The sequence below is a fragment of the Etheostoma cragini genome, chromosome 6, assembly GCF_013103735.1.
Source record: "Etheostoma cragini isolate CJK2018 chromosome 6, CSU_Ecrag_1.0, whole genome shotgun sequence".
Lineage (NCBI taxonomy): Eukaryota > Metazoa > Chordata > Actinopteri > Perciformes > Percidae > Etheostoma > Etheostoma cragini.
In genome coordinates this window covers 19,338,324-19,354,407 of record NC_048412.1, presented here as the reverse complement: position 1 = coordinate 19,354,407, position 16,084 = coordinate 19,338,324, and the positions used below count along the sequence as shown (strand labels likewise).

Sequence of the window (16,084 nt, the reverse complement as noted above, 5' to 3'; positions counted from 1 at the left end):
AAGAAATACAAACCTATTGTTACAAATTTGTCAGTTTTTATGCACAAATTTTTTCCACTGTGATACTTTAGAGTTTTAGAGAAAGAAATGTGGTGCAATAAAATATGATGCTTCAAATGAATCTTAATTTTAGGAAAAGAAAGGTTGTAATCTACTGCCGGTCTGGAGCTTCAGGGACCAGAGCAGGTGTTGACAGCATTATGATGTTACCTTTATCCTGTTTATAAGTATCTCTGTGCCTGTTGTTGTGGAAATTTCTGTTGCAGAAGAGTGTTTTTTGAGAGTGAAACAAAAATAAGAGAGTTGAGAACTGAAACCAAATTTGGTCTTTGTATTTTATTTATACCGGCAGGTATAGAATAACAATTTCACGCAGCACAGCAGCACAATGTGGAAAAGTATTTAACCACGTAGAAGGAAAAATGGCTCATATACAACCCAGAGTCCAAGAGCACCCCTTTGTTAACACGACTCAGCATTTTTGACAGACAATCTAAACACCGGAGACAGTCTGGTGCCACCCTGCTTCTTCTTCCTGCACACCATTCAGCCCGAGGTAACCAGTCCCGTTTATCTCAACTGCCAAGGAGTGAAAGAATGTGCAGGGAGAGATAGTTTAGGGAGACCTTGTATCTTATCTAGTCCTCTACGTAAAACAAAGGTCACACACAAGATTCAAGCATGTGAGAATCAACCATAGAGAGAGGAAAAAAGAGAACATCATCATTAGAATTTAATTTTCCCATTACACTGTTTAACTATGATGTGTCCTGGCAAAGGTATGGAAGCTGGGATTAGAGGCACGTCAGGCCTGAGGGGTGAGAAAGTGACACGTGACACTTAGAAAAAATGATAACTGACATTGAGTGAGATGACTCACTTGGATTAAAGAGACAGCTCTGAGAAAAAATTGTCCTTCTGAAAGATTGCTTCCCAAAGAAAAGGAAAACAAAGACAACAGGACCGCAAATGTCTTAATCACTTGTTTATTCTTATTATTCCTTTAGACATGAAATAAAGAAACAAATATTTTCTATACAAAACATCTCTGTGAAGTGTTGTGCAAAAAGGGAGTACAGAGAGGACATGTGGGATGTCACACTACACCCAGGCCAGAACAGCAGAAGTAAACAGAGATGATCAGGGCAGAAACAACTCACATAGTACAAGAAGTGCCAGTGGTATTAAAGTAGTGGTTTCTATTATTGGGTTATCAGAGGTGGGTATGATACCAGAGTCCCTCTGGCACCAGTTTGATGTAATAACGCCAATCCCACTCGACTGAGCCTTCTCTGAGATGCTGGTAACGTGTAAACCACAGGCTTATCCTGACCACTACACATATCTGCCTCTCTCACATTCCTACTCACTCTGTGGCTTGGTATTACAATCACTGACAATATACAGTTGAGGTTTAGCACTTGTTATGCTACTCAGAATCATGTGGAAAACCTGAAGGTCAGACCTTCATCATCACTTTCATAATTCATTCATTATTTTTGATACAATGTCACAGATCTCCTATACATTAGCATATGATAGGCCAGACAGTGGCACCACGTTGTTCAGTCAGGTGAGCAAACAGCTGTCATGAATACCCTACCCATTAAAAAAAAGAAAAAGTGCCATTAGAGAGTGTCGGCAAATGACAGAATACAAGCCAGCTATCCAGTATACGTTTTAGGCACTAAACAAAGACAAGAGTCACTCAAATATCTTAAAGTTACAATATCTTTTACAATATGTTGTGGCTGTAAACACATTCACACTTGTTTTCTTCACATTGCAAGACGATTTAAGCAGGCACATGAATACCTTACTCACAACAGACAAAGAAGCACACACAAAGCACAGTTGTGTCATCCTGTACAAACACTCTGTCGTAAATCATTCACACTCGCACATATGTGCGTTACAGGCGTATACAGAAAAAACCCAAGCACTCAATGATGGCAACATTAAAACATCACTCCTTTAAGACAATAAAAGCTTGTTTTGTGGGCATGCTGCAGTCAATGCTTTAAGTGATGTAGGTTTAACATTTTAATACAACATGTAAATACTGTGAGAGATGCTGTGAGTATTGTCAGGTTGGAATGGCAATAACAGCGGTTAATTGATCTAAAAAGATCTAACATAGTCTTGATGGATTTGTACAATATTTGGTTCTTAAATTACTTCAAGACGTTAGTGACTATTAGTATATATAGTAAATAGTACTGTATGTGTTTATATTTTATATTCTGGATTTAAGGTTGGTGATGAATTTAAAGTAGTTTTCTTCTTTACTATTAGGAATAGTACAACAACCATTCTATACACTAGAAACATTCAGCCTTAAGAGGGTTACACTGGCGTACACATGCAATATTTACAAGGCTGGAATATCTGTGTGTATATGTGTATGTGTGTGTATGAAAACAATTGCATTACTAAAATAACATTGCTATAATGGGTTTGTGGTTCCTTCACAGATCCAGGCAAGAAATGACGCATATCCAGAGTGTTGCATTAGAATGTCTTTGTCCATGTGTGATACATCTTACACAGTCTGTCCATTAAACATCAAGACACCTAATGTTTTTGTTTTATATTATAATTATTGATCTTAATATCAAATCTGACATCTAAACCTATCTTCATATCATATGGCTTTTTAAAATGCTGATGTTTCACCTGATATAAATTTATTTATAAGAAAATCTATTAGTCAGGAAAGCTACCAAGAAAGACCAGGATAAACCTCTTACAGTGTTCCTACCATTCACTGAAAATTTGATTGCATTTTCCTGGCTGTCATTTTGTGTTTCTCTCAAAATTGCTTTTTGTAAATTTCAATGCACTGAAACAGGACTGTCATTGGTTGCCCAGTGGTCAGTTAAAACATGAGGTAGGGACATGCATTTTGTAACGATAAAATGTATGTGCACACCTCCGTTGTCTCATACAAGAGTTTCTAACATACATTTGTGTTGACTTAACAGCCACAAAGATGACTGTGGCATTGATAAAGACTTACTTGGAGTATTTTGGAGCCATTAAAGATGCTAGGCATTCATTTTTAAGCTTTTGTTAAATTTCAGAGGGCCGAAGACACAGGAACAACTCTGTCACTATCAACAATAACAAAATACTTTACAGGAAATATTAAATTTGGATAATAAATTAATAATTGAGTCATTAATTCTAATCTCAGCCAAAGGTTGTATGGTGTAGTAAAAACACTGCCTAGCAAAGGAAAGGAGATAAACATTGAAAGAAAGAAGTGGGAGACAAAAAAAAAAAGCCTGAAAGTAAACAAGGAGGGACGGAAGGATGATGAAAGAAAGAAACAAGCAAGCATGTTTTAACTATTTACCAGACATTTTCATTTAGTATTTCACCTCTGGAAAGCCCAATGTACAGCAGGGACACATGGTGGTCGCATTAAGTGTCTAGGGTTGTTACTATTAAACTGTATGAATAATGGGACTTTTATAGAGCCACAGGGAAATTTAGATCAAAAGCAGTAAAGTGGTTGATCCGGACTTAAGGGATCAGTCTGCAAAACACATTTTAATCATCTGACATAGCCACTGGGAGTCTGAATCTCAATTTTAGAGAGTTTAAATTTTAGGGTAAGTATTATTAGTATGTTCTTGTGGTTAAAGTTAGGCAAAACTAATATTTTATGATCATGTATTGCAGATGTTTCTGAAGCCAGAGGACTAGAACAATAACATACATATTTCAGCTACAGTATGTACAGTGTGTGATCAGAAGGGCTTTCATTTTTGTCTTGAGGAGAATGTCATCACACATTTTTGTAGGTTCGAGATGATGTTGGCTGTATATTGCATGCATTTTGTCCGGTTTATCCACATGCTGATAGAGGAACAAGCATTTTAAAAAGTAAGACAATGGCGAATTAAGGCCCAAATAAGGAATTCTAGAATATTCTTGTTTTATTGAAATGTTGTAGTCCTTTTTGCCTACCTCAGTGAAATCTTGTAAACCTTTCTGGCTTCCTCATTATGTTAGAAAAGACCTTATGTGGAGTTGCGCAAACTCTGCAAAGGAATTCATTATGCTGTGAAGTTACCAAAAAAACGCAGTGTGCACATAACTAAAAGGATTCATTAATCAACAAGCCAACTTGTTATGTGAAGATTATCTTAATCAGAAAGTCTCAAAGGTTATGCGTTAGTGTGTGAGTGAGATACCTGTTTCAAAGTAATACTATGTTCAGGCATTAGACGTGTTAAATTGAAAGTCCTTGCCCCAGTTTGAATGGTTCTTCATTATTTGTTAAGGGCTAATCGATTGTCTACAGTGGTGGTAGATGCAGAAGATCTGTGGGGCTTCCCTTGGATTTTTGCAGGGGCAGTTCTCAGGTGGTAGTGGTTGAATCCTCAGCCACGGTCCCGTCTTTGCTGGCCTCCCCTGCGGCACCACTTGATTTCAGCTCCACTTCAGGGGTTTTCGGGGGAGCTGCTTTTGGAGCCCCAATAATATCAGGGTGATCTGGACTTGGTTTGGCCTCCGGGCCTTGCTCTGGTGTACCGTTAGTAATAGGTTCCGGTGTGGTTGGTTTTGGGGGGTCAGGGGCGGGAGTCAGGGCACTTTTACTTTCAGGTGTTGGAGTGGTGGCCTTAGAAGCAGGTGATTTAGGCTCGGGGCTTGGGCTTGGTGCAGGCTTTGGATCTGGACTCAGACCAGCCTTGGGCTCAGGGCTCAAGGCTGGGCTGAGTTTAACATCTGCTGGTTCTGGCACGTCCAACTTTGCTTCCACTGGCTGATCAGGGGTTTTCTTGGTCTCCGTAGCTGGGGAGGCTTTAGTTTCAGCTACTGGAATGGAATTTATTTCCATAGCTGGTGGAGCGCTTGGCTTGGACTCAGCAACAGCAGTAGACGGTGGACTTGGTTTGGTTTCAGAGGCAACAGAGATGCTTACAGCCACAGAGTCGAGGTTTTGATCAGGGGCATCAGTGTCAGTGTCAAGTGGGAGGGCGGTGTTAAAGCCAACGCCAGAGTCACTGGTGTCCAGGTTACCAACCCCAACCTCTTTAGAGGAAACCTCCAGACCCTGAGTTAAAACAGACAACAAGGTAAGGCAAGTTCATTTGTATAGTGCCTTTCAACAAAAGGGCAATTCAGAGTGCTTTACAGAAGACATAAAAAGATGTTAAGACAAGATAAATCAGACACACAAGGCAATATAAAGGGAAGATTTAAATAGGATTTCAAAAGAGTAAAATTATTTGGAAGGTAAACTAAAACGGGAGCATAAACGTCACAGCTCAGCAACAGTGCAGTGCAAGAAATGAATAAATAGTCTAAAATTAAAATTAAATAAGAGGGAACGGCAAACAGAAAGCTCTGACTTAAAAGAACTGAGATTTGGAGCACCTCTCAGGTCTTCTGGTTGTTTGTTCCAGATATGTGATGCATAAAACTGAATTTTGCTTCTCCATTATAGTTTTGACCGGTCCTAGGAGACCTGAGAGGTCTGGTCGGTTCATAACATAGCAGCAGATCAAAAATGTATTTTGGCACCTAAATCATTCTGTGCTTTATAAATCAACAGTTATATTATCAAATCAACTCTTTGTCACACAGGAAGGCACTGCAAAGTTCTGAGACCTGGACTGATGCGATCCACTTTGTTGATCTTAGTGAGGACTTTAGCAGCAGCGTTCTGAATAAGTTGCAGCTGTCTGAACGCAGAAAACAGTATAACAATGGAGACATTATTAAAACCTCTTAAAGACTCAGTTTTAATACATAAATATTATGTATCCTTACTTTAATGTCCACTTCAGTGCTCTGGGATTTCTCTGTATTGTCGGCCTGGGAATGCTTGGATTCCTCACTGAGTTTGGTGATGTTCTTGACCACCTGTGAAGACGCACACAGACAAACAGTAGTCCTTCACGATATCAGGATACACATCATCATCACATCGCAAGTTGTATATTTGTCCTTCTAACCTGTCTAAAGGCCTCTCCCTCATCGTCAGATTTCTGGCCAATCTTCTCCAGGGCAGCAGCCCTCTTGGCCCTCTTCTTCACTTTGATCAGGCAGGACAGCAGACAAACCAGCAGAAGGAAGACCAGCAGGCCCAACAGGGCAATGATAGCCACATACAATGACTCCAGCTTGTAGGCTTCATGGTGACATGTGGGAAAGAGGAGAGACAGAAGTGGGGGAGTAAATAATTGAACCGACCTTTCATTTGTGTGTCAAATTCCAGTACATGAATACAGGAGTAGACAAAAGAAAATTAATTATTCTCTCTTTGTTTTAGCCACAATAAAATTATTTTCGTTTTGATACCATCCTTTAACAGCTACAACCACAATATAAACATCATCATCTAACAGTATTTAAGCCCGTTTTTCCAACATTCCTTTTCAGCCCCATCATCAGTCTTACGTTGTATTCCCAGATGGATGCTGGACACAGTGAACCCCAGGATGTCAGTAATTTTGAACTCGCCTACATCTGAACCCTTGACCTGATCCAGAAAAACCCATGAACCCTCCATAGAGAGACGGTCCTCAAGACCAAGCTCCGTTCGGGCCTAGAAAAGACAGACAAGGCCCAAAGCTATAAAACACTAAAGGAAACCCTGTTATAATTTTGTAGATGAATATTATTAACAGGCCGTATTATATCTGCATTTACAAAAGCATGCGATTGTACATTTTATTATACAACAGAAATGACAGTAATATCCACCTTTTTTGTCATTTAGTAATTTAAAAGTTAAAGCCCCTTTAATAACATTTTCACATACATTTTTTTTTCTAGGGCAAAATACAAAAAACAAATAGTCACAACAGCGGTGGGACTTAAAATAAAAGAGACTTCAGTTACACTCGTAAATTCTCCCTTGTCCAGCAGCAGACGGGGTGTAGGGTCATTGTCCGGGCTGTAGTAGAGGTGGACCAAGGAGCTGTTGAGTATCAGGTTGATCTTTAGTCTCTTACCGTGCGGCAAGGTCACGAAGTTTTGGTGCTCTGCGGCACAGAGAGACAGAGGAGAAGGGAGGACTTACAATAAATACATCACAACTCTGTTTACAGGCCCATTGATCATCTAAAATACATTAGCTTGTAAGAGCCCATTAACGTTTGGGTCTTTAAAAAGCCATTATGGCAGATGACAACAGCGTAATAACTAGAAAAGGAAACAACAACATCCTCTGCCAGGCTCTTAAAACAGGTCAGACAGAGAAGAAACAGAGAAGAAATATATAAGATCTGTCTACATTTGTACTCTTACCTTTGACGTTGAGACACACTTTCCTTTGGATATCACCTTCGGCATTCCTGACAGTGTAGCTGCCTTCATCTGCACCCGTGACAGCACTGAGGGTGACTTGGCGCTCGTTGGTGCTAATTCGACCCTGGTAGCCATCCCTGGACAACCCTGTACTGGTCAGCAGCACAAGAGCAGGTCTGCAGAAGGAGGAAGTCAAAGAGAAAAAACTTACCTTAACCTGTCTCGGAAAGTCTGAGACATCTTGTCACAGTCCATGCAGTTTGTGGTAGGAAAAAGTCATCACAGATTCTGTTCAAGGTATCAGGGTAACTTTACCTATATGTCTGGTTGGCCTCCACAGCACTGGGCCTGTACTCCAGGGTGATGGGTGGAGTCACCCCTAATACTGGAATATGGTAGTTGTCTCCATATTTAATGAGCTGCTCGTTGGAGCAATCTACAAAGTAAGAAGAAGGGTGGTAAACAGTTTGTTCTTAAGTAAAAGGACGCAAGAAGATTATTTACAGAGGACAGGAAACTTCCTGATTTTTTAGTAGGAAGAAGTGAAAGGAGAGAGAGCATGGAATGATAGAAATAGAGCTGACAGATAGGGGTGAAGGAGCAAGGAAGAGAGAGGATGAGGGAATGGCTTGACAGATGTGGCGAAAAAGGTGGACAGATTTCAGAGAAAACAGCGCTGATCCAACAACATCAGAGCAGCTAAAATGAAAGGGTAGGGATACAAAACCAAATAGAGGCATACGCAGCAAAGACAAGATAAAGACAGGAAACCAGCAGGAAGAGAAGGAGAGAGGAGTGGGTTGGTAGTTAAAGAGCTGATAATTACTGCCTGGCAGCACCGGCATGCTCTCACATTCTGAGAACACACACACCTCTCACATTATAACACATTATTCCCTCCATATGGCATACGTATCTTCCACATATTGCTACACTACAGTTGCCTTTATCCATGCTGGGTTTGAGCCCACTCCTTCTTCTCAAGTAAGTGTGTGTGTGTGTGTGTGTGTGTGTGTGTGTGTGTGTGTGTGTGTGTGTGTGTAATCTCAACAGAGTCCAGAGTCAACACCAGGACAGAAAGGAGAAAGGACAGGATTCAACGCAGAATACTTTATTTATAACTGATATAAATGTCATATAATTGGATATATAAATGTATGCATTAATGTTTAAGTAGCATTTTAACAATGTGATATACTGTTGGGTAGTTAAATCCATAACAATGTATCATAATTTTAGAAAGATAAAGATTGTCATATGTTTTGTATGTTATGTTTAGCTGTCAAGTGTAGTGCTGTCAAAAGAGTAAATGAATCATCTAAGTATGTGGTGGAGTGGGAGTATAAAGTTGCATAACTTTATAATGGACTTACTTGAATAATGGAGAAAATAATGAAAATAATTGTTAGTTACAAACCTAAAGTCATCATTGACTGTCATGGTTAAAGAAGTTTTAGATTGCACTTTACAGTATAAAGCTATTTTTTGAAAGTTATTTATAAAGTGACCCAATCCCCTCCTCTTCAATTAGAAAAATGTTTGGACAGAGTTATTTTGCTGGTCTGTATTGTATTGAAAGTGCAATTTCTAGTTGTATTAATGTATAAAAACACTAGCTTATTATGATTATATCTATTTACTATCACGGATAAGGTCATCCAAAAGGAATTTGTACTAACATGATTTACAAATTTTATGAATCTGAGTCTTCCGTCTGATTTTAAATTAAGAGTTAAAATTCCAGTTCTGCCTGTGAGAGAGTAACATGTCAGTTTAGGATATTTTTCATTACTATTTCTAATGTATAACACACTAATGTCACCTAGTACCTCGGACTATAAGCGTAATGCGTCTGATGTCTTCTGGATTCTCTGGATTCTTCATAGTGTACACGCCCTCGTCTCCTTCACCAACAGAATCTATAATAAGGTGGCTGAGGTTGCGGTTGAGTTTGGCCCGACTGTTGACCACGTTACCGCCCCGCATCAGGAACACGTCACCCGACCGCGGAGAAGACCTGTTCCGAAACGTGACCTCAGACATGAGTGAGGGCATCGTGATGTGGAAATCCTCCCCGTGGAACAAAGTCATGGCGTCCTCCTCGACTGGATCACATGATGGGCAAAGGATAGAAGAAGTGTTTACAAACACACAAGAGAGGGCAAGAAAGTTCCCAATTTATAATTGATGAGTGATACACTCAGAATTATATGTAAAGGTACACTAACTCTTACCTTTCACGGGGGCAGAAAGAGCTGTAATCAAAGAGGAAAGAACATGTAAATCAGAAGTGATAACAGTAATATTATGACTCATCTATGACTTCATTATCAGTTAAACTGAAATACAGTGCCGTTTTCTTCTCTATTCCAATGAATAAATGTTTATTGTTTCTTTCACAAATTCTCCGGGTTAACTTCACATATTGTCTATAAGACAAACAAGAGGTTTCAAGCACCATCAACTTTAACTATAAAATTAAACAGTGTTTTCTGAGCAAATACCACAGTGTGACGTAAACAGCTGATTTCCAAAACATTGACCACTGACGTTGGTGAAAAAAGCGCAATTTCCACATTTCAGGACAACTGCTAGAGGAAACAGCATCACACATTTTTCTAAACATACCTGTGGTGAGCAGAAAGCTGAATGTGATCATATTGACTGTCGCCATCCTGGCTGATTCTTTTGTGCCTAGAAAGAAAGAACAAAGATGTATGTGTTAATAGAAAATCAACAAAATAGGCAGCATTACTGTATTGCCATCATATTTGTACATTTAAATGACTCCTTTGCTGGGAAGAATCCGGATTAATTGCAGCACCAAGGGGGATATTGATGATGTGCTGAGACATCAGAGGCAACACATCAATGTGCAGAAGCAATAGAAACTTTCCTGTGGTTTTCATTTTAAAATCCCAGGAAGAGAGCAGGAGGAAACACCTGCAGTGCTCACAGCTACACAGTGGTGGTAGCAGCAAAATAGCATGTAGTCAAAGTTACCTATATGCTGCAACAGTATCCTCTTTATTATGTAGAAGTATGTACACACTCAGAAAATACTTAAATTCAATAAATAATGACTATGCTTTATTATTCATACAAAACAGTTTAAACTTCCACCCTTTGAGATATTTCTTTCCTTAGTTCTTTCTTTCTCTCTTCTCCTCTGGCATAATGTTTGTTCTTTAAAGTCGATTAAGAAATCCGTTAATTAAATTAAATTTTATTTATATAGCACCAAATCACAACAACAGTTATCTCATTCCGCTTTTCATAAAAGAGTAGGTCTAGACCGTACTCTGTGATGTTATTTACAGAAACCCAACAATTCCCACCATGAGAAAGCACTATGTGACAGAGGCAAGGAAAAACTTCCTTTTAAGAGGCAGAAACCTCGAGCAGAACCGTGGCTCAGGGTGGGCGGTCATCTGCCTTGACCGGTTGGGGGTGAGAGAGAGAGAGAGACACACACACACAGACAGACAGACAAACAGACGGACAGAGACATGGAGAGTTGTAGCAGAGGGTGTCAAGCAGGAACATGGAGGCAGCAGGTGACTCCAACCACAGATCCAGACTCGGGCAAGAGACCACAAGACTCCGGGAAAGGGAAGAAGTTAAGTTAGTAACATGCATTAATGGGATAAGGTTGCATACAGATTTAGAGAAGGAGGAGGAGAGAGGTGCTCAGTGCATCATGGGAAGTCCCCCAGCAGTCTAGGCCTATAGCAGCATAACTAAGGGATGGTTCAGAACTCACCTGACCCAGCCCTAACTTTAAGCTTTATCAAAGAGAAAAGTCTTAAGCCTACTCTTAAATGTGGACACGGTGTCTGCCTCCTGAACCCAAACTGGAACCTGGTTCCAAAGGAGAGGAGCTTGATAGCTGAATGCTCTGGCTCCCATTCTACTTTTAGAGAATCTAGGAACCACAAGTGACCCTGCATTCTGGGAGCGCAGTGCTCTGGCAGGGTAGTAAGGTACCTTGAGCTCTTTAAGATAAGATGGTGCCTGACCATGAAGAGCTTTGTGGGTGAGAAGAAGGATTTTAAATTATATTCTGGATTTTACAGGAAGCCAATGCAGAGAAGCTTAAACAGGAGAGATGTGATCTATTTTCCTGGTTTCTGTCAGAACACGTGCTGCAGCATTCTGGATCAGCTGAAGAGTCTTCATGGACGAGCAGCCTGATAATAAAGAATTGCAGTAATCAAGCCTAGAAGTAACAAATGCATGGACTAGTTTTTCTGCATCATTTTTAGACAGAATATTCCTGATTTTTGCAATATTACGTAGGTGCTTGGGGCCCAGAACAATTACTTCATTTTTATCTGAGTTTACCATTAGAAAATTACAGGTCATCCAAGTTTTAACATCCTGAAGGAAGTTTAGCAAACTGATAAATTTCATCCGGCTTGATCAATAGATATAATTGAGTATCATCCGCATAACAAGGAAAGTTTATAGTGTTTCCTGGTAATATTGCCTAAAGGAAGCATATCCTAAAGTGAACAGGATTGGACCGAGCACAGATCCTTGTGGGACTCCATGACTAACTTTGGAGTGCATGGATGATTCATCATTAACATGTAAAAACTGAGATTAATCTGATAAATAAGAATTAAATTAGCCTATGGCAGTTTCTTTAACTCCAATTAAATGTTCCAGTCTCTGTAATAAGATATGATGGTCAATGGTATCAAATGCAGCACTTAGATCTAATAACACCATTACAGAGAGGAGTCCGACATCAACTTTGATAAATTAACATTAATCTTAGTGACCTCCGTTTGGCGTAACCGGGAGTCATTAATGCCGATGTGAATAACAATCTTACTGTATTTAGCCTGTCCTTAGCCAGCAGTTTCAAATAAGACTCAATGTTGCCCGCTCTGGCCCCAAGGATGCACTTAACTATGGCCGCTGGCTTCGCTAACTTCACGTTTCTCAAAATGGAGCTGCCGACAACATGAGTTGATTTCTCAGCGGGTGTCACTGAGAGGTAAAAATCTGTTAGAAACGTGAACAGGCTGGTAGTGGTCCGTGGGCTTTGAAATCTTACGACTGATAGGGTAATACCCATAGGCTTAGGGGATTGGACCCTTTAAATGGAGAGCTGGTCCAGTACCTCCTGAACAGGGGTAACCGAGATCTAACACCCTCAGGCAATAGCAGGTAAACTGAATTTAGAGAGACCCATAAATGTAAGTATTTTTGGCTTAAATAATTGATCTAAACTGGACCAAACTCAATTTAAAACCAGGGTCACAAGTAGATGAGTCAAAGTTAATGTTGTTTGAAGGCCATACCTACAGGCATTTATCTCTAAAAGAGTTCCTTCTCTTTTAAATGTATGCGGCCACCTAGCTTTGGATCACTGTCAAGGATTGTCTATTGATTATCTGCCTGATTTTAAACAGGGAATAATTAATGACTCTCCAGATTCTTCAAATCGTAGGGGTCTGAGTAACAACTTGGCTGAGTTGCCAAAAGGAAATGTCCAGAACGAGGAGCGCTATAGGGCAAACACATTACCTACACATCGGTTTTGGAGAAGAATCATGATTAATTGCAACACTGAGGGGATTATGATGATGTGAAGTGCCTTCTGCCACACTGAGGAATCTGAGGCAACAAATTAAGAGATTTTGCTGCGTTTTTCGTTTCCAAAGCCTAGCAGGGGACTGGGAGAGAACACCTGCAGTGCTCACAGTCACACTTTGCAGCAGCTAATAAACATGCAGTAAAGATTAAAGTGTCTCATTTTGTAACACAGGAGCCATCACAAGACATCAAATCCCTGCCATCTTCACACTGTGTATAAGCCTATGTGTGCCTGTCTTTGTATCAATCTGAACATATTTTTAAAGAGCAACAGCAGAGAGGCCATTTTTTCTCGTTGCTTTAACGGAAATAATTAACATTCGCAGTTTCCGAATTTGACAATCAAAGTTTCTGTTTCACAAAAGCACTGCACTGTGTCTGCCACATCTGCACACCACACTCTGGGCACAAAGCCCAAAAGCCCACAAATTTTATTGTATCTGAAATAAAATATGTGACAAAGCTGCATGACTCAGAACAGCGTCTCTGGCAAAACCATTGCAAAACCACTTAGTGTCCATTGCGACAGTTTTCTGTATGACTCAAATTACACTGTAACTACTAATATTGCATTCCTCATCCTTGTTCCAGGCATTTTTGGCCTTCTTCTGTGTTGTTCTCTGTGAATTGAACAGTTATGTGAGGCAACTGCATCATGCACTGATCATTATTTCCAACAAAAAAACAAGAGTGTTGATCCTTGTAGCCATCAGCCTTTAATTAATACAGCAATCTGAGATGTGGATGGATGCTGGAGAAAGACAAAAGTGAACCATGTCCATCTGACTGTCACAGCAGTAGGCTTTGTGGAGTCACCACAGCCAACACGGTGTTTCTTCACAGGAATCTGTGAGGCAATACTCTTCTCCTTCATTTCTCTGTAATTCTGAGCATTTGAGGCCAAAGCTAACAATCACTAAGCACAAACATGAAAGCACATAAAACACATGCAATAAGCTATATAAGCATATTCAGACACTGTCCTCTGGGCTGTAAACCATGGACACAGACAGTATGCCATCTGCTACCCTTTCCTGACTCCCTCCCTTTACTCAGGTTCATTCACTCAGTTGGATTCTACCCTCTTTCGTCCCTCTTTTCTTCTATTTTCTCACTTCTCAAAGTGTATCAAAGCCCTGTGTAAGCCTCCCAGTCTTCTTCTGCTGCCTCCCATAACTTTCTGTGCCTCTGTTTGACAGTTCTGTATCATCTCTAACTTTCTTTCCACCATATTTTGTCTTCTCAGTGGGACTCCCCTCAACCCAAACCGTCAGCTGCCGATCTTGGGGCATCTCTCTCATTTTCCTTTGCTCTCTGGATCTTTCTCTCCTTTTTACCATGACTCTTTCATCCTCTCCTCCTCCTTATCTTATGTAATCCAAGCCAGTGCATCCTACTCTGAAATCAAAGCCTGCGCCTGTTTTCCTTCTAACTCCAAACTCCCTACTTACTGGAAGGACAGACAGGTCTTTATCCACCGGGTTTAAAGAGGCGGAAATGCCTTCAATGACTGCAGATGTGGGGACCCTACAAAGCCACCTCTGTTTCTTTACCCTTCATCACTTCTCTTAACCTTTTCCTTTGCACAAGTGATAAAGATAAATGGCTCTATGCGAGGTCCCTTGGATGACGAGGAAGCTCCAATGAGCTCAAACACATAAACAGGTACACGGATGCACATATGCATCCTCTCCCAGTGTTAGACATTTATAAATCATGAGGCATACATTTTTTTTTTTTTAAACATTGCTGCTCCAAGAGACACATAAAATGGGCTGAATGTTTACTTCAGGTGCACCACCTTCAGACAAATAGGGGGTCTTCCTTTGCTGAAATGGCTCTGATTATCCCAAATGTCCACACCTGTATCCTATGCATCACTACAACCCTTATCCTGTTTCAGAACAGCACAGCACAAAGAGATAATGCAGGGAAAAGAGGCTCAAACAACCAGACAATCTTGTCTAGACAAAAATCCAAACGTATAATTCCTAAAGTTTATCTTATCGTTTTCCTTCCATGCTGGCTGCAGTGAATTAAAGGATAAGACAGGTTTACACCATATTGCTTGCACCTGTCAGATTCATTAAAATCACTAGACATGAGGGAGGAGTGGGGGAGAGTGGTGGTGGAGCTGTGTATTGACAAACAAGGACAAGAGCAAAGAAGATGTGGAATTTGTTCATAGTTAAAAAAGAGCCTGTAATACAGCCATTGCTCTCCTGTGCTTAGGCCTTCAGGGTGGTCACAGACTATGAGCAGCACACTGCAGCCGGAGAGCCTTTAGGTTGGAGTATCCTCCCAGATAATGGTTGTTATAAGCTTTTAAGGGTTAACAGTTCAGAACATATCTCCCATTGTGCCATATAACTTCGTTATATAAAGAAAAGGAAGCCCTAGCGATATAACACTATAAAATAGCTATATAACTTTCCTATGATAACGACAGTGGTATTAGTAAATAATAGTTATATTTTTCCACACTTTAAATGAGGGTGAATTAATGACTGGCTTAGACTTAACCTGTGTAAATGTAAGATGTTCACATTGGTAGGCTAGACGGCAATAAGACACATTTGACATCATCTGGCATCCTCCAAAATAAAATCAGCATTATATTGAATTCCACCAGGAGGCTGAGAATAAAATTAAATGAAGCTAAAATATCCATAGGCGGCAAAGCCGGCTCCATCCCGGGACCGTTTAGTCAAGGCATGAACATAGCATATATCCACACTTTTCTTCACAGCATAATGTGAAGATGGTGATAAACCTCACAGCTTTTAGTCTAGTCAGTCACCTCCGGGCCGGGACAGCCGATAAGCGCATCAAGCAGAAAAACTGCAGAATTTAACCCGTAACACACCGGTCAGATCTAAGACACACATCCGCACATGTAAGCAGAAGAAAATCAGCGCTGAGCAGCTCACCTACCTCTAATGGGCCGGTCGGAGCTGCGGTGCAGTCAGCGGAGCTGTTGGGATTCTTTCAGAGATCAAAATCTGTGTGGACGTTGCCTGTTTTCTCCCTCGTCGTCTCCCTCTCTTCCAACCTCGCCCCCCCTCAAGAGCAGCACTTCACGAGTCGGGCTCAACATTTGGAAGGTGTTCAGAATATGTCGGGCTCTGCTCTCTCTCGGAGCCACTCGACTAGTGTCGGGAAACACCGGCCACCCTTCGCCCCCTGAAAGACACCTATGGTCATCCGACAG

At 40.6% G+C, this 16,084-nt stretch overlaps 1 protein-coding gene across 2 annotated transcripts; it reads right to left on the bottom strand.

Annotated features, from left to right (window-relative positions):
• Positions 1–1,999: 1,999 nt before the first annotated feature.
• si:dkeyp-77h1.4 (cadherin-related family member 5) lies at positions 2,000–16,074 on the bottom strand. 2 transcript variants are annotated; one of them, XM_034874184.1, is made up of 11 exons: positions 15,808–16,074; positions 9,895–9,960; positions 9,501–9,521; positions 9,096–9,371; positions 7,582–7,702; positions 7,267–7,442; positions 6,859–7,001; positions 6,415–6,562; positions 5,970–6,145; positions 5,785–5,877; positions 2,000–5,065 (listed from the first exon to the last, which is right to left on the bottom strand). In XM_034874184.1, the coding sequence occupies exons 2-11, from the start codon at positions 9,938–9,940 to the stop codon at positions 4,370–4,372; spliced, it is 1,896 nt and encodes a 631-aa protein (XP_034730075.1). In that variant the 5' UTR covers positions 9,941–9,960; positions 15,808–16,074; the 3' UTR covers positions 2,000–4,369. The 2 variants fall into 2 exon arrangements, with proteins under 2 accessions (XP_034730075.1, XP_034730076.1); XM_034874185.1 differs by having other exon boundaries at positions 9,895–9,963; positions 15,805–16,060.
• Between the last annotated feature and the right edge of the window lie 10 nt (positions 16,075–16,084).

Bases quoted from the DNA above. Each gene is read 5' to 3' on its own strand.
- si:dkeyp-77h1.4 (XM_034874184.1), bottom strand. From the start codon at position 9,940: ATGGCGACAGTCAATATGATCACATTCAGCTTTCTGCTCACCACAG. The intron at 9,522-9,894 runs GTATGTTTAGAA...CTTTGATTACAG, and splicing joins CAGCTTTCTGCTCACCACAG to CTCTTTCTGCCCCCGTGAAA. The intron at 6,146-6,414 runs GTAAGACTGATG...GTCACCATGAAG, and splicing joins CATCCATCTGGGAATACAAC to CCTACAAGCTGGAGTCATTG.